Source organism: Saccopteryx leptura, chromosome 2 (assembly GCF_036850995.1).
Source record: "Saccopteryx leptura isolate mSacLep1 chromosome 2, mSacLep1_pri_phased_curated, whole genome shotgun sequence".
Lineage (NCBI taxonomy): Eukaryota > Metazoa > Chordata > Mammalia > Chiroptera > Emballonuridae > Saccopteryx > Saccopteryx leptura.
In genome coordinates, this window is record NC_089504.1 from 313,441,102 (window position 1) to 313,468,556 (window position 27,455).

Genomic DNA, 27,455 nt, shown 5'->3' on the forward strand with positions numbered 1-27,455 from the left:
AGGGTCACGTGACAGGGCAGACATCAAAGTGACCCAAATACAAGAGCACACACATCAGGATTTCCCTGAGCTTCTACAGGTAATCAGAAACGTTCTAGCCTGACCAGGCGGTGGCACAGTGGATAGAGCGTTGGACTGGGATGCGGAGGACCCAGGTTTGAGACACTGAGATTGCCAGCTTGAGCGCAGGCTTATCTGGTTTGAGCAAGGCTCACCAGCTTGGACCCAAGGTCGCTGGCTTGAGCAAAGGGTCACTCGGTCTGCTGTAGCCTCCCAGTCAAGGCACATACGAGAAAGCAATCGATGAACAACTAAGGAGCTACAACAAAGAATTAATGTTTCTCATCTCTCTCCCTTCCTGTCTGTCTGTCCCTATCTGTCTCTCTCTCTGACTCTGTCTCTCTCTGGCTCTGTCATCAAAAAAAAAAAAAGAAATGTTCTAGACTGGCAGTTGCTACTGTGGAAACAAAACATATAAGCCTTATAGTCTTTAATTCAGCCTTGGTTAGAAAATGTAACTAAAGCAGATACTGAGGGCCCATCGTCAAAGAAGGGACTTGAAAGTGGGGTGATGGCTGTTTTCTCAAGTACTTCCAGGACATAAGAACTGAGCTGGCCTCACATGGCTGCTAAATTTTTATGGCACATCCAAATCTATACTCATGTGGGGTTTTCATTATAAAGTTGATTTCTAAGTACATCCACTAAGGAGAGAAAGTGCCTTCCCCTAATACTGGCTGATGTGCAGCTAACCTCCTCAGAGCTGCTATGTGGGATGTGGAGACTTCAAGTATTTATTATAGGAAACTACGTCTATTAAAATGCTTCTCATGGCCTGACCTGTGGTGGCACAGTGGATAAACTATTGACCTGGAATGCTGAGGTCACTGGTTCAAGACCCTGGGCTTTCCCTGTCAAAGCACATGCAAGAAGTAACTACTAGGAGTTGATACTTCCCGCTCCTCCCCACCTTCTCACTCTCCTCTCTCTAAAATCAATCAATAAAATCTTTTCTTAAAAAAATGCTTGTTGTGGAAATATATTGGTCCTAGGTTTATTTGTCGCTAACCTTGCTTATGATTAACTCACTATGTCATCACTGACCTAGCTCTAGTTGAGTCAACCTGTAAAAATAAAAAGATCACAGATAGTCTTAAAATTCAGAACCTAGCTAAAAACGTGCTTCCACTTTGTAAGATGGATTAACAGTGTCCATGAAGTGGTGCAGGCTGCTTAAGTGTAAAATTACACAGACTCTTGAGTTGTTTCAACTTTCAGATCTCTTCGTGGAAGGTGTAGAAACTTCATGAGTAAAAGTGAAAACACTGTATTAGGGATTTCTCAGTTTTTCACAAGAACACAGATAATGGGCTTGTGGGAAAAACACCTCTGCGGTAAAAAAAATATTTGTGATATTTTAAGTGGAAAAAAAAAGCAGGCTAAAAGCTTATATGCACTTCCTGATCCCCATTTTTGAAAAGTATATATTTTTGTATAAGCATAGAAAAGAATTTGGAAAGATAATACAAAAACATTATTTTTGATTTTTTTATGGCCGATTGCTGTATTTTCCCAATTTTTACAATGGACATGTATTTTTTTATACTCAAAGAAAAAAATCAATGTTAGAAAAAATAAAAAACAAAAAGGAAAGATCCGTGTCCTGCCAAGCAACGCACAAAAAAACAAAAATGCTAAAGGAAATTGCACCAAATCATTCCATGGATTTACCTTCGGCCAGAAGTCTTTATGTTAAATTTTGGCCCTTTTTGCTTTCTGTTTTCCCCTGACTCTTTATAAAAACATGTTATTTCTATGGTGAAAAAAAACAACACACACATTTTTAATATTCTACTTATAAACTTGAGAAAATGAGGGGAGACATTTGATGGACACCCACCTCATTGTCCGTCTTCTGGGTGAGCAAGCGTCTCTCATTAAGGACCATCCAAAGGGCTGCTAGTAACATCACTGTTCCATGACCACAGTCTCCAAACATCACGGCGAACAAGAAGGGGAAAGTGATGATGGTGTAGGGAGCTGTAGAGGTGAGACCCACAACAGCTTGAGTTTTCCCAGCAATCCTTTGGGCTCTCCATTCAAGATTTCACTACCACGCCCATGACCATATGCCAGCTCCCTGTGTCTTCCTGATGCCGTCATCTCTCAACATGTGCACCCCTGACACTTGCTTATCTCCTGCATACATTAGCTCATCAATGAATAAACATTATGAATCCTCACATCCAGATGAGCTGAGTTTGGGAGCAGTTGAGTGACTTGCACAAGATCACAAAGTTTAATAGAATTTAAAATCAGTTTTCCAAGTGCTTTCTATTCTTCCACTTTGGTCTGTTTCTCCACCATTTACATATACTGCATACCTCTAACAGTTATCTCCTTAGAGGTATATACTGCATACCTCTAACAGTTACTCATAGGACCCTCAACCTATGGGGCCCCTGCATTAGTGGACACAAATTAGACTGGAACTCAGACTGAACAAGCAGACCATCGTGAACTGCTTGGTGAAAGGGCATCTGGTCTACCCCTTTATTTTACAAGTTGGGTTACTGATATCACAGTTTATGTCACTAAGGATCCAGTCCTCAGACTCTAAGGTCTGTGTGTTCCCATCTCTCCCACACAAACAAGAGACTGGGATGATGCCTAGAGGTGACTTGAATTGTTAAGGAAACCAAAACTGAATGTGGCTGCAGGCCTGATAAGGTTGCCATTTAAAGGAGAACAGGTGAAATCTCAACAAGGAACAAATCTTTCATTACTCATTTTTACAGAAGACTGCACAGAGCATTCAAAAAAACAAATAAGATTTTAGGAAAGTTAAGAGATTTAAGCAATTCACCTCCTAGGCTGCCACAGCAGGGGTAAATCTTACTCAATTTTTCAAGCTGCTCAGGTGTGCAATATATCAGATCCTTTACCTGGGTTTATCTCCCGGTAATTGCCCACGCCGTATGCATCTACAATATTCTGGAAGCCAGCTGTGAATTTATTGGTCCTGTTAAACGTGGGAGGGGCTGCTTTAGATTTCACTGCTGTCAAGATGGGGGCCATGGAGGAGCCACTTAGTTCCTGCAAAAAGAACATGTGACAAGAATGTAAGGAGGAGCCTGACCAGGCGGTGGCGCAGTGGATGGAGCCTCGGACTGGGATGCAGGGGACCCAGGTTTGAGACCCCGAGGTCACCAGCTTGAGCACGGGCTCATCTGGTTTGAGCAGAGCTCACCAGCTTGGACGCAAGGTCACTGGCTCGAGCAGGGGGTTACTCGGTCTGCTGTAGCCCCACGGTCAGGGCACATATGAGAAAGCAATCAATGAACAACTAAGGTGTCACAACACGCAACGAAAAACTGATGATTGATGCTTCTCATCTCTCCGTTCCTGTCTGTCTGTCCCTGTCTATCCCTCTCTCTGACTCTCTGTCTCTGTAAAAAAAAAAAAAAAAAAAAAAAAAAAAAAAAAAAAAAAAGAACGTAAGGAGGAGAGCATGTGGATCACAGCCAGCTCCTGCCACCTTTCCCTGGGTGAATGAGAGATAATCTCTTGACCTCTTTCTGTAAAAGTTAATACCTTCCTATTACTCATCTATCTTATCTTACAGGGCAGTAGTCAAGAGCTTTCCTCTTGATTTTTCTGTCAATTCCAATCTTCTGCTCCTAAGATGCATATTTACGCCTCGGTTCTGGGTCTCTCCTCTTCCTTTCTCTGTACCTGCTCCCGCAAGAGTTCATTCACTTTCTGAGAATTTCATTCCATTTTTCCAATGGTCCCAACCTGCTTTCAAATTTCGATTCTTTTTTAAATGGCCTGCCTAGACTTTCATACTCTTGTGTCTCCACAAGCCCACATGATCCAGGAACCATGAACTGAATGCATCAACTTGCCCGAAAGCCAGTCTGCTCCTTGGGAGGTCTCCATCCTCCAAATTCCCGAACCTTTGGAATCTGCAGACGTTTCCCTTCTCCTGATTCAATTAACCGACCTCCAAATCTTGCTAACTGTCCCTTTCAAATCCCTCTCCCTCCCATTCCCACAGCCACCAGCCCAGCCCAGCCCCACCACCCCATCCTCCTATCGCTTTCCCTTCCAGATACAGTACACTCCAGGCTGCATAATCCTTCTTTAAACAAAACAAAACAAACAAAAAGCACTGCTTTAGTCACGTTACCCTCCTACTCAAAAATCCTCAAGGTTTCCTATTACCTAAAGAACAAAACCAGAACTCTTTAACCTTGTAATCAAGACTTCTTTACAACATTGACTTAATCCTCCATTCACATCTTCACCCCCACTGCTTCTCCATGGGTTTGAGCTGACCCCACACAAGCCCCTTTCCTTGTTCACTTGCCCGCGTGTGGACCACTCTCCAAGTTCACCACATAATACTAGCATAGCCTAGAGCAGGGGTCCCCAAACTTTTTACACAGGGGGCCAGTTCACTGTCCCTCAGACCGTTGGAGGGCTGGACTATAAAAAAAACTATGAACAAATCCCTATGCACACTGCACATATCTTATTTTAAAGTAAAAAAACAAAATGGGAACAAATACAATATTTAAAATAAAGAACAAGTAAATTTAAATCAACAAACTGACGAGTATTTCAATGGGAACTATGCTCCTCTCACTGACCACCAATGAAAGAGGCGCCCCTTCCAGAAGTGCGGCGGGGGCCAGGGGGCCGCATGCGGCCCGCGGGCTATAGTTTGGGGACCCCTGGCCTAGAGAGTAGCCGCTACACCCCTACGCTTGCCTCCTCATCTTCCACCCGCATAGGGCCTTCTTCTCCTCTCTGGGGAAGTACTTTGATTATTTAGAGGATGAAGAAACTAGAAACAGCCCTAAGCAGCCTTGTAGAAGTTGGACCCCTTCATGGTCAAAGACCAAGACTGTTCAGTTAAATCCTCTCATTAGGACAACTCCTCCCCGATGGCCCTCCGGTCTTGTCCACACGGCAGCCAAGTGTTTCTCGAACGCAGACTGGATGCTGTCACCCCGCCTGGGAATACAGTCAGCTCGCTCACACTGCCAGGGAGCCCTGCAGGCCCCACCCTGACCTCCCTCCCATTCCTTAAACTCCTGCACCCTCTCTCTCTCTCTCCAGCCACTGGTCTGCAGGTGGGCCTACACCACACTCTCCCCCACACTGCTCTTTGGACCACCTTTTTTCGGTTCAACTCATGCACCACTTCCTCCAGGAAGCCCCCTGCTCTTCCCAGTCTGGGTGAGAGGCTCTTTGAAAGTGCCCTATTTGGGTAGTTACTGGACCACGATGTGAAGACATTCAAATCCTGCCTCCTGGCTACAGGACCACAGACAAGTTACATCCACTCTCCGTGCTTCAGTGTTCTCATCTGTATAAAGGGGATAAGCTAGTCCTGTCGCTTAGTGCCGTCCCAGCTCAAGGCCCTTACATTCCGGCCCTTCAGCCTGAAAGCTTTCTCCCACCCACACCAATGTTCCCACATTTAGGAACATCTGCTCCAATGCCATCTGCTCAGAGGGGGCCCCTCTCCAGCAACAGCCCCACAACAGTACTACGAGACCTAAAAGTTCCCATGGAAACCAGGAGTCACCCCACCCTCTGGGCACTACAAAGCCTGCCTCCCACAGCCCCTGGCCCAAGTGCAAGTTCCACGTGCCCCTGCACGGCATGTGGTGTCCTCTTCCCAAGCTCATGTGGCTAGTAAACGGCTGCCAATCTCATCTGTCCAGTGTCAAGCGTCGCGTGTTTGGCCACCTGGCCCTATTTAGAGCAAAGGGTCCCGTCTTCATCAATAGGGTGAGGAGGAGAAAAGAGCACGCCCCTACCTCCCCACCCCCTACCATCCCCACGCTTCCCTTCCTGCTTACTACATATCACTGCCTGACGTCACACTAGGGATGGACATGCTGCTGTCTGACTCCCTTTCTAGGGTTTATCAGAGCCAGGCTTTGTGCCAGCATAGCCCTCGATCCGTTCCTGGTGCCCAGTGAACGTCTACTCCTTTCGGCTACTATTACAGGTGCTTGGTCATTTTTTCTCTGCAGGTAGACTGTGACCATTATGAGGCAGACAACAGTGTCCACAGTTACACTGAACTGTGGGATCTGCAGCCATCACCAGCAGAGCGACTGGCCCATCGGCACTCAACATCTGCTCACTGAAGATGCAAGAAATGGTGAGCAATCGCCAAGCGCTGAGCAGAAAAGGAGTTTCTGATACGCGCCCACCCACCAGGTTATACCCAGAAGACACAGAGACGGAGGTGACAAACCTACCACCAAGTCTCGTGTGAAGCTCACGTCCCCTCCCCTGCGCCGCCTGCCACCTACCATGCCTTGCTCCAAGGCCTTCTTGATGCGCCCAGCGTCGGCCACAGGGAACCAGATCTCCGCGATGAGGCACTGCTGGGTGACGTCGATGTTGCACATGTTCAGGACGTGGTAAACGGCCTTTGTCTTCTGCACTTTGACGACCCAGGAGTGCCAGCTGGCGGCAGCATCTTGCAAGAGGTGCTGGCGATGGGCCTCCGTTTGCGTGATAACCTGCCAGAAAACAACACAGAGAGAAACAAAGGAACATGCATAGGATTGCATGGCCACGTGGCCACAGTGGGGCTTCGCAGCCACGGCTTCCTTCCCTTGGGCTCCCGCCGCTGGCCAGCCACTCTCGTGAGCACCACAGCTCCCTATAAGAAGTTAAAACCCTCAAGCAAAATTCTTCCTTTTCTTTTAAAATTTTTCCATTGATTTGAGGTGGGGGGGGGGTAGAGAAAGGGAGGGAGGGAGAGAGAGAGAGAGAGAGAGAGAGAGTAAGAGAGAGAAGCATCAACTTGTTGTTTCACTTAGTTGTGCACTCATTTTTTCTTTGACAGAGACAGAAAGAGAGTCAGAGAGAGGGACAGATAGGAACAAAGACAAGAAGGGAGAGAGATGAGAAGCATCAATTCTTTGTTGCAGTTCCTTAGTTGTTCATTGATTGCTTTCTTATATGTGCCTTGACCAGGGGGCTACAGCAGAGTGAGTGACCCCTTGCTCTAAGCCATAGTCCTTAGGCTCAAGCCAGCAACCTTTGGGCTCAAGCCAGCAACCATGGGGTCATGTCTATGATCCCCCACTCAAGCTAGCGAACCTGCACTCAAGCTGGTGAGCCTGCACTCAAGCCAGATGAGCCCATGTTCAAGTTGGTAACCTCAGGGTTTTGAACCTGGGTTCTCTGCATCCCAGTCTGACACTCTATCCACTGCGCTACCACCTGGTCAAGCTAGTTGTGCACTCATTGATTGCTTCTTCTATGTGCACTGCCTGGGGGTTTGAACCCACAACCTCTGGTACACTGGGGGGGTCAATGCTTTATCCACAGAGCCACCCTGCCAGGGCCTTCCTTTCCTTCCAATTCCTTCCAATATCATTGTTATATGTTGAATTCTGTGATCCCCCAAAACATGTTAAAGTCCTAATCCCTGGTAACTGTGAAGGCAGTCTTATTTGGAAAGAGGGTCTAGTCTTTTTTTTTTTTTTTAATTTTTAATAAATTCTGAAACTGGAAATGAGGAGAGACAGTCAGACAGACTCCCGCATGCACCCGACTGGGATTCACCCGGCACACCCACCAGGGGCGACGCTCTGCCCACCAGGGGGCAATGCTCTGCCCCTCCGGGGCGTCGCTCTGCCGCGACTAGAGCCACTCTAGTGCCTGGGGCAGAGGCCAAGGAGCCATCCCCAGCGTCCAGGCCATCTTTGCTCCAATGGAGCCTTGGCTGCGGGAGGGGAAGAGAGAGACAGAGAGGAAGGAGGGGGGGGTGGAGAAGCAAATGGGCGCTTCTCCTATGTGCCCTGGCCGGGAATCGAACCCGGGTCCCCCGCACGCCAGGCCGATGCTCTACCGCTGAGCCAACCGGCCAGGGCCTAGTCTTTTTGAATGTAAAGAAGTTAAGATGAGGTCATATCAGTGTTGAGTGTCACCCTGGATGATGACAGAATTTACAAGGAGGATGAGAATCTGGGGCGTGTGCACATGGCCAAACCATGCAGACTGTTTCTACAGAATTAATTGGTTGATTCAAACAACTGGGCAATTCAGCAGAAGAGGAATCCATCAGACTCGTTATTCAACTTAATCGCAGATGAGGCAGGGCTGGTGATAAAGGGCTTTTTTATCAGACTGCGGCGGCCTCGGGCTGCAGTCCACTCTGACCCCAGGCAAAGCATTGCTGACATGAAGAATCACCACTTCTAGCCTCTGGAACAGTTTCTTAGTTATGAAATGTGCACCAAGTGCTTGAAGAGCACACACAGCAAGCATCCCCGTCAGCTCGCCAGCAAGGGCCTCGAGGACAGGACTAATTCGGCAGCGCCCCTCAGATCAAGCGCCTGAACCCCTCACTCACAGTGGCTAGATCTTCCAGCCTCATGTTGATACCAGCCAGCATCTCTTTGCGCTCCACCGCGGGCTCTGGACAGGGGTATATGGTGGCTCGGAACCTGTGTTTAATATGCAACCAAAGGGACACGTGATTATTGCTCAAAAGCGTTCTGCGTACCCTCTTCTGCTAAATCACTATTTGTTGGTTTTGGTGAGGAGACCACCCTTTCCTGGAATAACCTTCTCCATGACCAGCCATAAATGAGCCCCGTTATAAGGATTCCCAGCACATGGCTCGTATGATTTGAATTAAAGCTGGGGTTCCTCTACAGGAATCAGTTTCCTTCAAACCAGAAAGCCTGGCAGCTGTTACATAAATAAGGCTACAAGCTTAACTCGCCCCTTCTTCCCCCCGCCCTGATTTGATTAATGTGTTCATGTCCTTCTTTACTGAGTAATTTCTGCTTCTAAGGGACTGAATAGAAGAATATTCTGCAGCATCAGAAACAGCTTAGCATGTCAGCTTGTCTGTGAGCAGGGATAAAGGGAAATGGTTTAAATGTCCACTTTCAGTTATCTTTAACGTCTGCCTATGTAAGCCCTCTCTGTTCCTATTCCTACAGCTATTGGGAGTCACACTATCTTGTCAAATGTGGGAAAGTTACTCTAAATCCCTAAATGGACCACAGAGGGATCTCCATCATATATTTTGCATTGCACAGCCCCTGACCTAATCACAGACGGAAGAGCCATTAGCAGGCTCCCTTACCCCTCGCAGATTTTCTTGATCTTCTGTCTGAGCTGCTCTCCTTGATAAAATATGATGAACATGTTCTTTTTTATTTCTTCTTTCTGGAAAATTGGAACAAGCAAAAAAAAAAAAAAATCGGTTTCTAGTTAGACTAATTAAAATATAAAGTCCTGTTTAAGGGTTTTTTTGTTTTTGTTTTTGTTGTGTGTTTTTTTTTTGTGGCAGAGACAGAGAGAGTCAGAGAGAGGGACAGACAGACAAAAACGGAGAGAGATGAGAAACATCAATTCTTCGTTGCAGCTCTTTAGTTGTTCATTGATTGATTTCCCATATGTGCCTTGACCGTGGGGCTACAGCAGACTGAGTAACCCCTTGCTTGAGCCAGCGACCTTGGGTTCAAGCTGGTGAGCTTTGCTCAAACCAGATGAGCCCGCGCTCAAGCTGGCGACCTCAGGGTCTCAAACCTGGGTCCTCCACATCCCAGTCCGATGCTCTATCCACTGTGCCACGACCTGGTCAGGCCTGTTTTTAGGTTTTAAAAAAAGTATAAGTTTAAAACTGGAAAACTTCAATTTCTCCAAGTTGATGCAAATTCTTAATTCTTACTGTTGGGGGCAAGGACACAGAGGCAGGCTGCATGGGGCCAGCAGGGGGCACACTGAGGCCCTAATGAGACAGCTCTACTATTGGCTACACTATTGGATCACAGCTGGGCCTTGTACTCAGCTCTAAGCCCTATACTTTTTTTTTTTAAGATTTTTTTATTTATTCATTATAGAGAGAGGAGAGAGAGTGAGAGAGAGAGAGAGAAAGAAGGGGGAGGAGCTGGAAGCATCAACTCCCATATGTGCCTTGACCAGGCAAGCCCAGGGGTTTTTTTTTGTTTGGTTTTTTGTTTGTTTGTTTGTTTGTTTTTATTTTAGAAAGGAGAGAGGGAAAGAGACAGAGAGAGGAGAGAAAGACAGAGAGAGAGAGAAGGGGGGGAGGAACAGGAAGCATCAACTCCCATATGTGCCTTGACCAGGCTAGCCCAGGTTTCGAACCGGCGACCTCAGCATTTCCAGGTTGACGCTTTATCCACTGCACCACCACAGGTCAGGCTAAGCCCTATACTTAAGAGATGTATTCGTGAACAAGTACATGTTCTGGGTAGCTCAGCTGGTTAGAGCGTCATCCCAATATACCAAGGTTGAGGGTTTGATCCTCAGTCAGGGCACATACAAGACTGAACCAATGAATGTATAAATAAGTGGAACAAAGCAACGTTTCTCTCTTTCTCTCTCTAAAATCAATTAGAAAAAAAAATCTTTAAACAAGTAAACATCCAGAAGAAGGTCATCAGGCTGCAGCAAGACTTACAATGAAAATAGCTGACCCAGTTTCCTAGGGTTAACTCGCACACAGAGACATTTCAGGGGTGAGTGGGTATTTGGTATTTAACAAAGGTAAAACCGTATCTAATGTTTGACACACACAGTTACTCACTGTACATTCCTAAGGACACTGATTAAAATGCATCTTTAAAGTCCCAAGTTTGACCATTCACAAGACAGGAAGAATATACTATATTTTATAAGCATATATGAAAATGTTCAACTTTTACATTAAGCAAAGAAATGTGCTGTTTTGCTCTTATTTCGTTCAGGGTCGAGGGCAGTCAAGGTAAAATTATGAAACCTATTGTTGGAAAGTTACAATAAATCCAATGAACTCATCACATACAGCTGGGGGCACTGGGATCAGTTGTGACCCCACTGAGAAGCCATTGGTCAGGACCCAGCAAGTGTCATGAAAATGCCCATATCCTTTAAACCAGCAATCCTACCTCCCTGGATTCCTATCATGGAAGAAACTCAAAAGACAATAAAAATGTGCATGCAAGACAATGCTCGTCAGTGTCTATACTCTGGAGAGAAATTAGGAACAAACTGTTCAAAATTAGCGCAGGTCTAATCAACTCAATGGAAATTTTGAGCATCAATTAAAAATAAATCAAAATAAATCATCTCTCTGGCCACTGCTTATCAGAGCAGGGAAGGGGTGCTTCAGGATTTCGGGAGCTGCCTGCTCTACATTATTTCCCAAGGTTCCTTCATCCATGAAGTCCACCCTGGTTTTTTCTGAATCTCTCAGCTTCTTTTGTCCCTTGATCCACCAGCATCAAGAATCCATTGTGATCTCAGGTCATCTGCTTGGTGGACCTTCAATGTCAAGAGGCTGAAGTCACCTTTTTCCAGACATTCACTTTAGAATTACTCTCCCTACCACCATGACTATTACATGTCCAAACATGATTATAAAAAAGTGATTCCACGTCAAATTCTAACATTTATGAAGGAAAATAGTAACATAGATGAAAATGCATACTATCTAAAATGATAGGAAGATAGAAACAATGATTTCCATGTTATTACTACAACCACATTAAATGATACCTGCCTAGCATAGCTACCAACTAGAGAAAAATGGCATAAGAGAAAAAAAAAATTCTAGCTTCTACTCTGGAAAAAATAATGTCTTTTAGAAATAAGCCTAGTTTCAAATAAATAATTAATTAACTAAAGAAAAGAAATTAGCCTTATTTCCTGAAATTAAGGTATAAGTGGATTTAAATAGCAAGTGGAAGGCTAGAGGCTCTATGCAATTAATAGCAATAAATGCATGTCATTTAGTGAAGACTGCCTTTGACATACTTGTTTGAAATGTGTGGTTTATTGACTACCAGTTTGTTAAAAATGGAGACTCTGAAAGCCCCACCACAGACCCACTGAATCAGAATTTGCAGTTTTGCCCTGACTGGGTTGTCCAATGGTTATAACACTGTCCTGCTACACCAAGGTTGTGGGTTCAATCCCCAGTCAGGGCACATACAAGAATCAACCAGTGAGTGCATAAATAAGTAGAACAACAAGTCTATGTTTTTCTTTCTCAGATCAGTAAATGACAACTAAAAAAAAAAAAGAATTTTCTTTTTCACTAGGCCCCCAGGTCATTCCGATGCTCATGTGCACACTGACCTGAATCAGTTTAATTCTTTGTGACTAAGACCCAGCTGCTGCTTAGTACGATAAGTTTCTAGAAACTAGTGTAGCTAAGTTTCTTGAAGGAACGTGGTACTAGTAAGAATCAGTTCTTGAATTGACCTTTCAAGGTATAAAAAAAAAAGAAAAGAGAAAGGAAAGAGCCGTTTGCTTCGTAGAACAGCGATTGCAGGGCTACAGGAAATGGACAGGAAAGCTATGGCAGCCCAATACCCACCGTGACGGGATCCTCCAGAGCCGAGTCCACCTCACTGAACTTCAGGTAGATGTTCCCTCGGCACACTCGCCACAGCAGCCTCTCAAAGGAAGCCATCCTCTCCCTGTTGATCATGCCCGCCGTGAATCTGGCGTCAACAGTCAGAGGGGGGACATTACTGAGGTGCGGGGAAGGGGGATGCGGGGAGAAGGCTCGGGAAGGCGTGAAGATGTGAAGCCACGGGAGGAGCACTTCCCTCTGAGCAGGAGGGAGGAGCACTTCCCTCTGAGCAAGAGGCGACAACATAGCTCTGCCGGGCCACTCTGCATCCCGGCCCTAACTGGCCTCCAGTCTCTTGTGACTTCCTGTTTTCTTTGAACAGAGCAAGGTTTGCCGACCATCCCAATAGTATGTGTTCAATTATTTGCAATTAAAAATATGATAGATCACTCATCACAACATTATAGCTAAAGGAAGATGTTCAAAAGAAAAGAAACTAAAAAAAAGTTGTTAAAAAAATGCTCAAACATGATCTCTACATTTTTACAAATAATGTACTAAGAATGGAACATATATGTGGATTTTTATACATCTTCCTTTTACCATCACCCAGGTGTCTAGATGATTTCTGACCCAATTCTACACCTTAACCTTACAATGGTTACTTTCATTGGTCCATTATTTTAAATGTATGTTGATTCTATATTACTTTTCAACAAATATTTTCTTTCCATTTTGAATTCAATGCCTAAAATACCTCAAATAGCTGGCCCTCAAGCATCTAGTGAATGAAACACTAAAACTGCAAAACTCACCACTACCACAAATTCATCAATTTTGCTCAGACGCTGTGTGAAATCCTATCACTTTGACTCACCCCACATTTTGATGTGTAAAATCACAGTGTCACCCCTACTTGTGAATGAGTTGACTGCATAACTATCCCATTTCTAATTACACTTCAATTTTCAAAGTCTGAAGTTTATTATCAAATCAGTACACTTAGATCAAAGTTAAAGAAAAACAACACATATTCTGTAAACCTTGTTCCAAAGCCAGGGGACAGTTAAGAAAACCGATCAAAATGATTATCCCCACATCCTTCCCATGTGGGACAATACAAAACACTGCACTCTTTGGGCTCAAGAATGTTAATGTCACCATGAACAAGGTAACACGACCTGCAACTCCAACAATTTTTTTATTACTGTGTGGAGTAATTTATATGAAATTGTCCTCATTCCAATGGCTATTTATTTGTTCTTTTGTTTGTTCATTCATTCATTCATCCATCCATTCATGGATTTACATACTCGGGGAAATCTGTCACGTGCTGAGTACTGAGATACCAACCAAGGACCCACTTCCACATAACCTGCAGAGCAGTCATACTGACCCCAGCTTTCCGGTCATGTACGTAGGCATCGTTCTCAACTCCAGGAGCCCAGAGGTGTCTTCAGTAAAGAAATCATCAGGTAAGTTGGTTTCTGTCTGAGAGTTCAATAATCAATATTTTCACTTACATGTATATAAACCACTTTTAAAGCATCCCACACCTCAAGGATTGTATTTTTTGTATTCTCAAGGAAGCTTTAATTTCCTACCATTAGCTAACAGAATTCAAAAAGTAGAGAGCTTTCGGCTAGATCAAAAGGTTTCTCGGCCTGACCTATGGTGGCGCAGTGGATAAAGCGTCAACTTGGAAACGCTGAGGTTGCCGGTTCAAAACCCTGGGCTTGCCTGGTCAAGGCACATATGGGAGTTGATGCTTCCTGCTCCTCCCCCTCCTCTCTATAATGAATAAATAAAATCTTTAATAAAAAGGTTTCTCCCAGCCTGACCAGGCAGTGGCGCAGTGGATAGAGCGTCGGATTGGAATGATGAGGACCCAGGTTCGAGACCCCGAGGTCACCAGCTTGACTGCGGGCTCATCTGGCTTGAGCAAAAGCTCACCAGCTTGGACCCAAGGTCTCTGGCTCGAGCAAGAAGTTACTCAGTCTGCTGAAGGCCCGCTGTCAAGGCACATATGAGAAAGCAATCAATGAACAACTAAGGTGTTGCAACAAAAAACTGATGATTGATGCTTCTCATCTCTCTTCATTCCTGTCTGTCTATCCCTCTCTCTGACTTCTCTCCCTGTTCCTGTAAAAAAACAAAACAAACAAAAAACAAACAAAAAAAAGGTTTCCCCCAATCTCTTCCCAAGTCCTAGATAAGCTCAAACTAACGGTTCTGCTCTGTTCTGACTTCCACTTCTGTGTGGACCCTTTGGGGCACATACTTTTTACTGAGCATCATAGTGTGTGTGCATTTAATTCAATCTGCCCTGCAGTCACTGCACCCAGAATACTCTCCCACTCCCCAACTGCCTGGCCACGGAGAAGAAACAGTGATGTTTGTGTTCCAGACCAGCCAGTTTTCAAAATAGAAATTTGAGGTTCAGGGGGGAGGGGGTGGAGGAAAGGCCCTTTGCTAAAGAGTCCCCACATAATAACCTCAAAAAAGTCCTGGGTTTTCTTCAGGAGATATTTGAATTCAGTCAGCTCTAGGAAGCTCTTCTTCAACGCCTGGTGGTTCTGGTTGGCTTCCTGTAAATCTCCCTCTAGTTTTTCTAGAACAGTCTACAAGGAGAGAGAAAAAAGATAATCCAGGCAGAAAGTACTATGACATTTACTTTACCATTAACCACAACAGGTGAGTCAATAGAAAACTAATACTCAGCCTTGGCTGGGATGCTCAGTGGATAGAATGTTGTTTTGGCATGCCAAGGTCATAGGTTCAATCCCTGATCAGGGCACATACAAGAAGCAACCAGTGAGTGTACAACTAAATGGAACAACTAAGTGGAATAAGGAGTTGATGCTTCTGCCGCCCACCCCACCCCCTTCGTGTTTTATAAAGGAAGTAGACAGAGAGGGGGAAGAAAGAGGGATGGTCCCACCAGCCATAATGTCCTCAGCTAAAGAAAACTGCTACCTTCCCACACTTGACCTCGGAAGTCAGTCTGGTGGTCTCAGCCTAGAGCGAGCTCCATGCATTAGCTACTTCCCACCGGATAACTAGGAAACATCCCACTGAAGCCAGGAATTCCACTTCTGGGTATTTACCCAAAGGAAATGAAATCATTATCTCAAAAAAATTAATTAATTAAGTCTGCATCCCCATGTTCAGTGCAGAACTATTCACAGTCGTCAAGACATGGAAACAACCGAAGTGTCCATCAACAGAGGAATGGAAAAAGAAAAGGTGGTGAATACAGACACAAAGGAGTACCATTCAGCCACACAAAAAAAGAAGGAGCCCTGGCCAGTTGGCTCAGTGGTAGAGCGTTGGCCTCACGTGTGGAAGTCCCAGGTTTGATTCCCGGCCAGGGCACACAGGAGAAGTGCCCATCTGCTTCTCCACCCTTCCCCCTATCCTTCCTCTCTGTCTCTCTCTTCCCCTCCTCCAGTCAAGGCTCCATTGGAGCAAAGTTGGCCTGGGTGCTGAGGATGGCTCTGTGGCCTCCGTCTCAGACACTAGAATGGCTCTGGTTGCAATGGAGCAACGGCCCAGATGGGCAGAGCATCGCCCTCTGGTGGGCTTGCTGGGTGGATCCCAGTCAAGTGCATTTGGGAGTCTGTCCCTCTGCCTCCCCACTTCCCACTTCAGAAAAATAGAAAGAAAAAAGAGAGAGAGAGAAGGAAATCCTGCCCATTTGCAACAACATGGATGGACCTTGAGGGCATTTTGGGAGAGAGGTAAGTCAGGCAGAGACACTATATGATCTCACTTATACGTCAAATCTAAAATAAACCGAACTCGAAGAACAGACTGGTGACTGTCAGAGGCAGAGGGCAAGAAGGGTGGGAGACATGGGTGGAGGTGGTCAAGAGGTACAAACTTTCAGTTGTAAAATATGTAAGTCCTGGGGATGTCATCCATGGCATGGTGATGGGAGGGAGAGAAAGAGGGAAGGATAGAGGGAAGGAGGGAGGGAAGTCAAGAGGGAGGAGTGGAAGGCAGGAGGAAGGGAGGGACAGAGGGGTAAAGGGAGGGGGAGAGGAAGGGGAAGGATAGGAGGGATGGAGGTACCCACTGTGCCAGTATAAAGCCTGTTCAGTGGCACCAGATAGATGATAAGACTTTGCTCCTTTAAGAATCTTATGCCCACAAAGGAGCCATTCCCCAATGGGGGTGAGCTTCCCCAGGGGCTGCACTAGGAGAGAGAGCTCCCTCCTGGGTCAGGAGGAGTGGCTCTAGAAATGGCACAGAGGAATTCTCCTGGGGAAGTAGCACTGATAAGTGAAAAACCACATAAAACCACCCAGCGCAGTCAGCAACTGGGTAATGGGTTCACGGTGGTGCTAGGAACTCCCAGGAGACAGGCTCTCTGACTGTCCCCAGCAAAGTCAGGCAGAACCTACCTCCAAAGTAATTATTTCTCGTGGGAGAGGGGTCGGTGGGGAACTCTCCAGCATTTGAACCTCAGTTTCACTTTGTATCTCGTCTTCCAGGAAACCTGAGTGAAGAAATCCCACCAGAGATCCCAAGGTGATTATATACTTCTCATATCTAGACAATGGGGTCAAGCCGGACAGGTTCACTCAGTTGCCTGAATTGCCCCGGGGACCTGCCCTGGAACCTGGATCCAATCTCCAACCTCCCCACCTTGCCTCCAGGATCACCTTGAAAAGTATTTCAAATAGGGGCATGTTTGTTAATTAAGACCCACTCTCCATTCACCTTCCCCTCACCACCCCCACCCCACTAGTTCAGTTAGACAGCAGGCAGCAAATTGGCTTACGGAGGATCCTCTCCATTGACTCACACCTTCTGACTTCATTCACAAATTTCCTTTGGAAGCTGTTCACATTCACATTTAACTAGAGGTGGGGGAAACACCACATGGCACACATTAGTAGCAACAGATGCCATCATACTCCCTGTGGTTACTTTATTTTATATATATATCTATATATATAGATAGATATAGATAGATAAATATAGTTGTTTTTTTGTTTTTGTTTTTTTACAGAGACAGAGAGAGAGTCAGAGAGAGGGATAGATAGGGACAGACAGACAGGAACAGAGAGAGATGAGAAGCATCAATCATCAGTTTTTCGTGTGGCACCTTAGTTGTTCATTGATTGCTTTCTCATATGTGCCTTGACCATGGCACTACAGCAGACCAAGTAACCCCTTGCTCAAGCCAGTGACCGTGGGTCCAAGCTAGTGAGCTTTGCTCAAACCAGATGAACCTGCGCTCAAGCTGGGGTCTCGAACCTGGGTCCTCGTATCCCAGTCCAATGCTCTATCCACTGCACCACTGCCTGGTCAGGCTTTTTATATATATTTTTTAATGCTGGAGAATGTCACTGAAATCATCTTAGAAACAGATATTTCCATACACAAGACAAATATTATAGGCAAAACATTCCTTGATGTTCTTACACTCAATCTACCAAATGCCTCAGCTCCGGCTTCCTTATCCCTCTGAGAGAAACAAGGTCCTCCCACAGTTGTTTCTTTACTTTTAGCTGCATTTATTACCCAAATGAGCCTTAAAATCCTCAATGGAGTCACAAATATGACAACACCTTGAAAAGTGGACAGCCCCATGCGATGTACCATGGTCATGGTCATCAACAAATATTCAACGTCCTTGGGCTGGCAACCCTCAGCTTAGCCCAAACAAATGTTAGTGAGGAAGTGCCCCATGTCAGGTCCTGGGCTAGGAACTAGGGACACAAAGAACAAGACATAATCCTTCCATGCACTAGCTTAGTTTTGACCTTGACCTTGGTGAAGAAGAGTCAAGACCAATTTTCTAAATTGGATTCAAAACAGCCTGATGAGGATCTAAACGGCCCCTGGGAAATGATACTCCAGCATCACATGCAAGGCAGTAGTCCTAGAATGTCACCCTAGAGAGACTGTAGACACCAGGGCACTTGGTCCTCAGACAGACAAGTCAGGAAGAATTCTCCTTGAAACAAGGTTGGGCAATCCATGTGCTACTGGATAAATCCAATGCTTTACAGTTGCTACACAGGAAAGGGAAAATGATGCATCTAACATGCAGTGATTGCATCAATGCTTCCAAAGATTCCTGGAGAGGAAACATCAGCGGAAGAAGGGAGGACATCTTTCCAAGTCACTTGCTCAAATGTTATCACAAATCCTAGTCAGAGGACTGGAGCCACAGATAGCCATCTATTCCAGCTCCAGGCTCTTCTACCTGCACTTGGTTCACTACCAAGAAGTGGTTTGAAAGAACTGTCAACACCCATCCATCCCATCTTCCCCCAGCCTCCAAAGAACACAGCACTTACATCTTTGAACTGAACCAATCCAAGCTCTCCGAGCTCAGCAACACAGCAGTAGGCAGCCTCCACTTGCAGAAATAGTTGTGACAAACACATCTCCTCACTCCGAAACACGGACACCATCTTGACCCAGCCTGGGTCTGCAGGAAACAAATATATTCCAGGTAGTGAAAGTGTGAAAACCTTAGGATGACAATGTAAAGCCAGTAGCTGCAGCCACCATCACAGCCACCTGGCCAGTGCAGGTTCGCATTGAATTCGGACAGATGGTAATGAAACAACAGAGCCAAGAACTGGTGGGCCATTAGTTTTAATCCTAGCTTGCATCCGGTGGGCAAGAAATACACACAGTGGGAAAACACTTCCCTTTCCATTCAGGGCTCCCAAAGCCACTGACTTATTCGAGTATTCCTAGAATCAAAGATTTCTACCTCACCAGCCTTATTCACCTCTGTTCCCCATCTCCTTCTCCCTGAACGAACTCAGCACAAACTGGCTTCTCCTTCAGCACTCCACCATCTTGGCTGCTTCTCCTCCCCTCCACGTGGCCTTTCTCTGTTCTCCTCCTGCATGAGCTCCTCTGCCCCATTTTATATTGTAGAAAGCAAAACCTTTAATCCAATATACAAATAAGGAAGTCTCTGATACAAAGTCACTTATCTGAGGCATAATGGGATTCCTCATTAGAGTGTACCACACCACATCATGCAACAGTCAAGGGTGTGGGGAAAGGCTTAGTCATAAAACTAAGCCTTAGGCTATAACGATCCTGCCTGCTTACAGCTGGTCCCCCATACCCAGTGCAAACTATAAGCGAGCAAACATATAAATTACATATATATCATATTTACAAACTTATTTGACCAACAGACTTTTTGGTTGACCTAAATTAAACCCAACAGAGGGGGAAAAATCCAACAGGAATCACTCCCAATTTTATAAAAATAGAACATGGGGTGGTGAACATACAGTACAATATACAGGTGATATATTATAGATTTGTATACCTGACACCGATATAATTTTATTAATTGTCACCCCCATAAAGTCAATTAAAAATTTTATATTACTCACATTCATGACCCAAGATTTCCACCAGGCAGTTTCAGTAACATTACATATAATGATTGTAATAAGTAGATCTAACCAAGATATCCTTCAATAGCAGAATCAGTAAACTGGTACAACAGAATGCAGGGCAGTCAGTAGAAACGAAATAATTCGGTATGTCCTCTCTATGGAACAAGGATGTTTACTGAGAGTCCATTTCCATCAGAGACCCTCTTTGTCCTACTGCTGCCAAATCAGCAGCATGATTATGCCCAAAGTCCAACCTTCTGGAAGAACTATCCCACTTCCAGAGTGGGCCCCTTTTCTTCATCTTATTTTTTAACATATAGAGTATCTATTATTTGCCAGACACTGGCTTTACCCCTCTTGTTCTAATCCTCCCACTATTCTTTTCCCACAGGAAAAAGTCTCAATCCTTTGACCTGGTCCAAAAAGGGCAGAATAATACAGCCTCTCTGGCTTTGCTGCTCCTCACATTGCTCTGCAGACACACAGAATTACTCCCCGAGCCGCCCCCCCCACCGCCTCAGGACCTTTGTCCATGCTTTCCCCTAGATTTAGAACCTCAACCCCTTCCTCCTCGTCCCGTTTCCCTGGCAACCCAGGTACTCCTGTCATTCCTTGGGACTCAATGCAAGAAACCTCTTCTTCCATAAACTTTTCCTGGCCACCACCAACACCCCCAGTGAACTAAGCCCCCTCCTATATGCCCCCAGAATATCAACCATCTACAGCTACTTATCTACTGTCTTTTATTGCTCACTAGCCAGAAAGATCCATGAGGTTAGAAATTTGTATGTTTTTCACTCTATCACGGGTCTAACTTCACCATAAAGCTGGTGCTCAAAAAATGTCTCCTGATTTATCGACTGGAAGCTAAACATTCCCCCTCTCTCCAGAATGCATAGCCTGGTCCCCTGTTTTTGCCTTTTGACACTGAAATAAATCAACTGTTCACACTGCCCTTTCTGATAAATAAGGCCATGTTTTCATAGAAAGAGACAGAAGACGTTTGCTTCATGCAGACCACGAAGCACCACTTCCTACCCCAGCTTCTTCCGAGCAGGTCCTGGACTGGGGGCTGGGGCTGGAGGGAGGCTGCGGCTCTCCAGTGGCTCCCTCCAGCAGACCTCTGAGCAGGGAGCCCGGGCTGCAGTGGCCACCGGGACTGGGCGGGAGCAGCCTGGTCAGGGACTCAACAGGTGGCCTTCCTCCCTGCATTGATCCAGTCCCTCCTGGGTGCTCCTCCTTCCCAGGCGCCTGCAGCACCCGGAGGCAGCTCTTGTTGTATCAACACTGACCTGGGTGAGGACAAACCTGCCCCACCGGCCTGCTCAACACCCTCCCGGCTTCCCTGCCCCCACTGTGTCCTTGGCTGACCAGGAAGCAGCGATGATCTTCTCTAAGACATCACCTCCCACCTACCACCAGGGTGGAGGGTTTGGGAGGAGGTTTCTTAGGACTCAGAAAGGCCTGAGAGCTCAGCTTTCCAGCGTATCTACCAAACACACCAAAGCACTTCTTTCTGTGGTGTATGGCCAGGAGCCGCCATCATGGCCATTCACATGCAGGTTCCCATTGGATTTGGGCAGACGGTAAAGAAACGGCGGAGTCGGAGGATGGTGGGCCATTCTGTTTATTGGTGTCTCACCAAGACAGGCGAGCCACAAGAGAAGACAAGGGAAAAGCAGAAAACCTGCTTTTCCCATGAAGGGCAAGAGATCAGAGAGGCCCCTGCAATGGTGATAGCAGGAACCGAGAGAGAGCAAGCTCCCCGTCTGCCCCACTTTATAGTATAAAATCAAAACCTTTAATCCAATATACAAACAAGGAAGTCTCTGATACAAAGTCACTTATCTGAGGCATAATGGGATTCCTCATGAGAGTGCACCATCCCACATCATGCAACAGTCAAGGGTGTGGGGAAAAGCTTAGTCTTAAAACTAAGCCTCAGGTTATAATGACCCATCCTGCTTACAGCCTGTCCCCCACACACAATTCAAACTATAAGCGAGCAAACATATATATCAATTTACAAACTTATTTGACCAACATTCCACTCTTTTTGCTTGCTTCACAATCTAAACCACAGGTATTATATCTTCTATGATGGTCACTGTGCAAGGAGTGGGGTATGTTGCATAAACAGAAACAGTACCAAGTACAGCAATAGGTTTAACAAATCAAAAGCAATGGCCAAAATGAGAGAGCTGTGAGCAGCACCAAGAGAGGCAAATCTTTTCCCTCTGGCAGAATACAGGCCAGAGTTTTGTCTGCAAACAGCGCCGTATTTTTTTTTTTAATTTTAAATCCACAGTACTGTCCATAAGCAGTGTGTCCATCCAGTAAGGGAGCTGGTGCCCCCTCCTGTCGCAGTTTCTACTTTAAGAGTCCATTATACTGCTCAGTGATACCAGCAGCCTGGGGGTGGTAGGGAACATGGTACTTCCAATCAACCCCCAGCTCTTGAGCCCACTGCCTCACCGTTGAACCAGTGAAATGGGTACCATTGTCACTTTCAAGGACCAGCGGTCGCCTGTATGCAGCACTCAGGTGGTCCAGAGCCTGTATGACTGTCCTCTGGTCAGGGTTACGGCGGGGTAAGCAGCAAGCAGACCGGTGGCAGTATCTACACAAGTGACTGCATACTGGTACCCTTCTGACTTTGGTTAGGGTCCAATGATGTCTATCTGCCATCGTGTCAGTGGAACATGACCCCTCTGGATCTGTCCAGATGACACCAGTAGTCTCCAAGGGTGCTCCCTGGAACACACTGCACATTGCTCACAGGCTGCAAGTACCTCTGCAAAGGACACAGGCAAGTTCCATGTGTAAAGCCAGGAGCCAAGGCCAGGGCCACCATCAGAGCAGCCCAGCCCTTGCAGGTTCGCATTGGATTCGGACAGTCGGTAAAGAAAGAACGGAGCCACAAACTGGTGGGCCATAGTCTTTCATTCTAGCTTGCACTCGGTGGGCAAGCAAAAATACACACTGGGCTCCAAAACCCACTCACATTCAGTGCTCACAAAGCTACTGACTTATCCGAGTTTCCTAGAATCAAAGGTTTCTAGCTCACCAGACTTATTCACCTCTGTTCCCCATCTCCTTCCTTCTCCAGCGTCAAACTGCACAAACAGGCCTCTCACTCAATATTCTGCCATCTTGGCTGCTTCTCCTGGCCACATGGCCTCTTTCTGCTCTCTGCTCTGCTCCCTCTGCTCTCTCATGCTAATCATCCCAGGAACCAAGAGCGCAAGCTCCCGCTCCGTCCCCATTTTATAGTGTAGAAATCCAAACCCTTAATCCAATATACAAAATAGGGAAGTCTCTAATACAAAGTCACTTTCTGAGGCATGATTGGATTGTACCACCCCACATCAAAAAGGGTAGGGAAGGCTTAATCCCAAAACCAAGCCCCAGGCTACAAGGATTCTGCCTGCCTTTAGCCCACCCCAACACACATTAATATCACTTGGGCGACGGCCTCTTTAACAAAGTGAGCATAATACATTTTATCTGCCCAACACCATGCCTTAACCGTAGCCCACATAGTTTTCTGTCCCACATGGAGCAGGTGCCGATGGAGCCACTGCGCCACATCACCTGCAGGTGCAGTCTCCAACCATTGCACCCTTACCAACGTATCTGTCTCATCATTCCCAGGATGGGCTATATCCCCGTGACATGATATACTGCCACCTGCTTCTGGTGTCCTATTTCCCATAAGTCTGCCACATGGCCTGACCCCATAGAGGACAATGCATTACCATCCACTGGTTAGTGTGCCAAGGAGCAATCCAAAGGGTCAGTCCACGATAGACAGTTCAGATGTCAGTACAAAAGGTTCATTATGGGCAACTAGCCAAACAGCTCTTAATTCTGCCCATTGGCTGCTCTGGCCTGTACTTGTGTCTGTCCAAATAGTCACAGTGGCCGGATGGAAGGCTATAGCTGTCCATTTGGCAGGTTGGCCCCTGCTGGAACCATCAGTATACCAGGCATCCTCGGGGATGGGCACCCGCCCCTCCTGGTAGGGACTGACTTCAGGTTCTGCCTCCTGAGCCCCAGCTGCACCTGACTCTAAGGTCGCATAGATGACTGGACCCAAGACTTCCTGCAGCTCTGCCCTCAACGGGCTGGTGCTAAGAGCACAGCGTTGTTGCAGATAGGCACCCCACTTGGCCAGGGTGGACATTTGGGCCATACCACTGCGTGGTTTAGTTGCCCAATCTCTCACCCATCCTGCAATAGGGTATGTTGTCTTGACTTTAATGGGTGCTGTGATCATAATACTCTCAGTGGCCAGGAGGGCAGCATACACAGCTGCCAGCTGCTTCTCCACTAATGAGTAACGAACTTCAGCACCTTTCCACAATTGGGACCAAAACCCAAGAGGTTGCCGTAAGTGCTCTGTACGTCGCCACAAGCCCCATCCAAACCCCTCCGAGGTTACATGAACATCCAGCTCACAGGGCCTGGCAGAATCAAATACATTTAAGGCCTGTGCCACCTTGACAACTCTCTTAGCTGCTGCAAATGATCCTTGTGCCTGCTCAGTGCAATCCCAACAAACACCCTTCAGAATAAAGTTGTACAAAAGACATAGTAACTGAGCCAAATGGGGTATATATGCTCTCCAATACCCCAGCAAACCTAAAAATTCCTGTAACTGTTTTACCGTAGTGGGCACGGAGTATGCTTGGATCTTATCTATAACTGTGTCAGGGATAATTTGTCTTACCCGACCAGACAATTCCCAAGAATTTAACAGATAACCCAGGTTCTTGTAGTTGTTCTCGTTGACTGCCCAGCCACATGTTTTCAAATGGGATAGTAGGGTAGGGACTGCTTGCTCCAATTCTGGAAGAGAATCACTAGTTAGCATAATGTCATCAATATAATGATATATGCGAACTGCCTCTGGCTGTTTCCATTTAGCCAGGTCAGCAGCCACCAGCCCATAGCATAAGGTGGGGCTATGCAAATAGCCCTGGGGTAACACTGTAAAAGTCTACTGTCTCCCTTCCCAACTGAAGGCAAATTGGTCTTGACTCTCTACAGCTATATCAATAGAGAAAAAGGCATTGGCCAAGTCTCCCCAATTCATGGCTTGCCAATCCATCATGTTAGCTATCGAGGGAACAGCAGCGTGCAAAGGAGGAACAACTTTATTAAGTTCTCTGTAATCTACTGTCATTCTCCAGGTTCCATCTGGTTTGCGCACAGGCCATAGCGGGGAGTTGTAAGGACTGTGTGCTGGCTGGATGATCCCCACCTTTTCTAGTTCGAGGATTGTCCCTGTGACTTCTTCATAACCACCAGGCAGGCGGTACTGCTTGGTGTTAGTCACACACCGAGGGATGGGTAATTGCAAAGGGGAATGTGATGTGTGTCCCCACAACACTGCCTTCACAACCCTGATCCGCAGCCGGAACTCCCTGGCTGTAGTTTCCAACCACAGTCCTTGCAAGACATTTACCCCCAAAATATTTATATATTCAGGAATAGGAGATACATACACCTTACATGGCTTAGGAGGCAGTCTTCCTATCCCCAATGGAATAGTTATTGGCTTCACTTGAACAGATTGGCCCTCATAACCGTCAATGGCCACTGGGGTCCCAGCAAACCACTCTAGGTTCCCATAGAGGAGGGAACATTCTGCACCTGTATCCACCAAGGCCAACACCCGTTGTACATTGGAAAGGGATCAGGGATAGCCAGTTCCACGTGTGGCCTCCAGTCCCCGCCCATCCCTGTTAGACGGGTCCCTTGGCCCTTTTCCTATTCAAACTGGTACAATGGGTCTTGGGAGTTCTCCTCTCCCTCAGTTGTCTCCATCATTTAATCTTGTAACCGAGCTGCCCGCGCACCAAACGTTTTTTTGTTTGTTTTTTTAATTTAATTTAATTTTATTTTTTACAGAGACAGAGAGTGAGTCAGAGAGAGGGATAGACAGGGACAGACAGACAGGAACGGAGAGAGATGAGAAGCATCAATCATTAGTTTTTCATTGCACGTTGCAACACCTTAGTTGTTCATTGATTGCTTTCTCATATGTGCCTTGACCGTGGGCCTTCAGCAGACCTGAGTAACCCCTTGCTGGAGCCAGCGACCTTGGGTTCACGCTGGTGGGCTTTTTTCTCAAACCAGATGAGCCCGCACTCAAGCTGGTGGCCTCGGGGTCTCGAACCTGGGTCTTCCGCATCCCAGTTCGATGCTCTATCCACTGTGCCACCGCCCGGTCAAGCTCACCAAACGTTTTATTGGTAGCTGCTGGGGACTTTCGTCTCAGTGGCTGGTACTTCTGTTCTGGTTTAAGCTGCTGCCAAAGCTCCAAAAGAATTTTATTAGACTGGCCATCCAATTTCCCCTTATCTGCTCCAGCTGCAATCAAATCTACCCACATCTGTGTTCAGGTAACCTTTACAAGCCTGTTTCCCTTGTTAGTCGGGGGGGGGGGGGGGGAACATAGGCAGCAGCCCTCACTGCTTTATGATCCCAAGCGGCTTCCAGCTATCCCAAATCTGCTTCCATCTGTGTAACTGCATTGATGGGCTGCCCCACATAGGGCCCAAGATAGCCACAAGTGACCCAAAAGGGCTGACAGAGCACTAGCAAGGATAAATTCCCTCGTTTTTGCCATAAACACTTCCTCATCTGGCCCATGGGACCCAGGGTTGAAAACAGCATTCTTCATACCTAGTTCCCGAAGGACCTTTACTAACTCACTGTAGCACTCCCACCGACTCATTGCCCCCGGCAATTCTCCAGCATTCTGCCAGACTATACGAATGGTGGCCATCACCCATTCTAATAGGGTATGGTCTCCTGGGTTGCCATGGCAGTTCTGAAGACGCTGCCTCAAGGAGGATAGTGTGGTAATGGCAGCCAATTTCTCCCTCTCTGTTCTGGAGAGCATGATGCCATTCACCCCTATGTCCCATAATCGTAGTAACCAGGCTACCAGTGATTCAGTAGGTTTCTGCCTAAATTGTGCCCCCAACTCCATCAGCTCTGCCTGGGTATAGGGCTGGACCACAGAGTCTTCCATTACCTGGGCAAGAGGCTGTGGCTGCCCCTGAGGGACTCTTCACTGCTGGGTTTTCTAGTGACCACTGGTCGGGCTCTCAGTGTGCATATGGCAGCTTCAGCCTGAGCCTTCTCATGCTCAGAAGAGGAGTCGCAAGCGCCTGCTCCACTGACTCAAAGCCAATCCACTGGCACAGATGCTGCTGCTCCTTTGGCGATCATTTAGGCTCCTGTGGCTGCTGGCTTTTGGCCAAAAGCTGAGACTCAAGCTCCTGAATCTGCAGTTGTTTCTTCAACAACTGCAGATGCAAAAGTTCAGCTTCCAGGGCAAACTGAAACTCGCGAACCCCTAATTCCTTTTCCAGTACTCACTCCAATTCCAGCCTTTTCTGCCATTCAATTTGCAATTCATACTGAAGCTTTCGACTTTGGGCGGCTTCTTGCACAGAACTCCTGGTTTCCTCTTGAGTAAAGAACACCCAGCCCACAGCCCCTAAAAGGAAAGCCATGGGGAGCCAGAACAGCAACCAGTCTCTACCCCACCCCTCAAGAGTGGCGGCCCCATACCGATCGCCGAATCCTGCCACAAACTACGCCAGTTGTATGGCCAGGAGCTGGCATCGTGGCCATTCACATGCAGTTTCCCATTGGATTCGGGCAGACAGTAAATGTAAAGCCAGTAGCCA

The 27,455-nt window shown here is 46.5% G+C and overlaps 1 protein-coding gene and 1 non-coding gene across 8 annotated transcripts in view; one reads left to right on the forward strand and one right to left on the reverse strand.

Annotated features, from left to right (window-relative positions):
* Nucleotides 1–27,455, reverse strand: part of ATP6V0A4 (ATPase H+ transporting V0 subunit a4) — a 60,369-nt gene that overhangs the window by 20,149 nt on the left and 12,765 nt on the right. For 3 of the 7 annotated variants that reach the window (XM_066362818.1, XM_066362819.1, XM_066362821.1), the window contains 11 exons: nt 18,673–18,806; nt 17,145–17,223; nt 16,765–16,859; nt 14,854–14,979; nt 13,755–13,849; nt 12,380–12,506; nt 9,140–9,222; nt 8,396–8,489; nt 6,339–6,551; nt 2,946–3,096; nt 1,901–2,040 (listed from right to left, as the gene is read on the reverse strand). In XM_066362818.1, the coding sequence (XP_066218915.1) occupies nt 1,901–2,040; nt 2,946–3,096; nt 6,339–6,551; nt 8,396–8,489; nt 9,140–9,222; nt 12,380–12,506; nt 13,755–13,849; nt 14,854–14,979; nt 16,765–16,859; nt 17,145–17,223; nt 18,673–18,789 (1,320 nt within the window). In that variant the 5' untranslated portion in view covers nt 18,790–18,806. Of the gene's footprint in view, nt 1–1,900; nt 2,041–2,945; nt 3,097–6,338; nt 6,552–8,395; nt 8,490–9,139; nt 9,223–12,379; nt 12,507–13,754; nt 13,850–14,853; nt 14,980–16,764; nt 16,860–17,144; nt 17,224–18,672; nt 18,807–19,115; nt 19,135–20,784; nt 21,027–24,478; nt 24,498–27,455 lie in introns of those variants that run through there. The other 4 variants (XM_066362816.1, XM_066362815.1, XM_066362820.1 and 1 more) reach the window with 4 other exon arrangements.
* TRNAV-CAC (transfer RNA valine (anticodon CAC)) lies at nt 15,658–15,733 on the forward strand. Its single transcript has one exon. It is a non-coding gene; the product is annotated as a tRNA-Val (tRNA).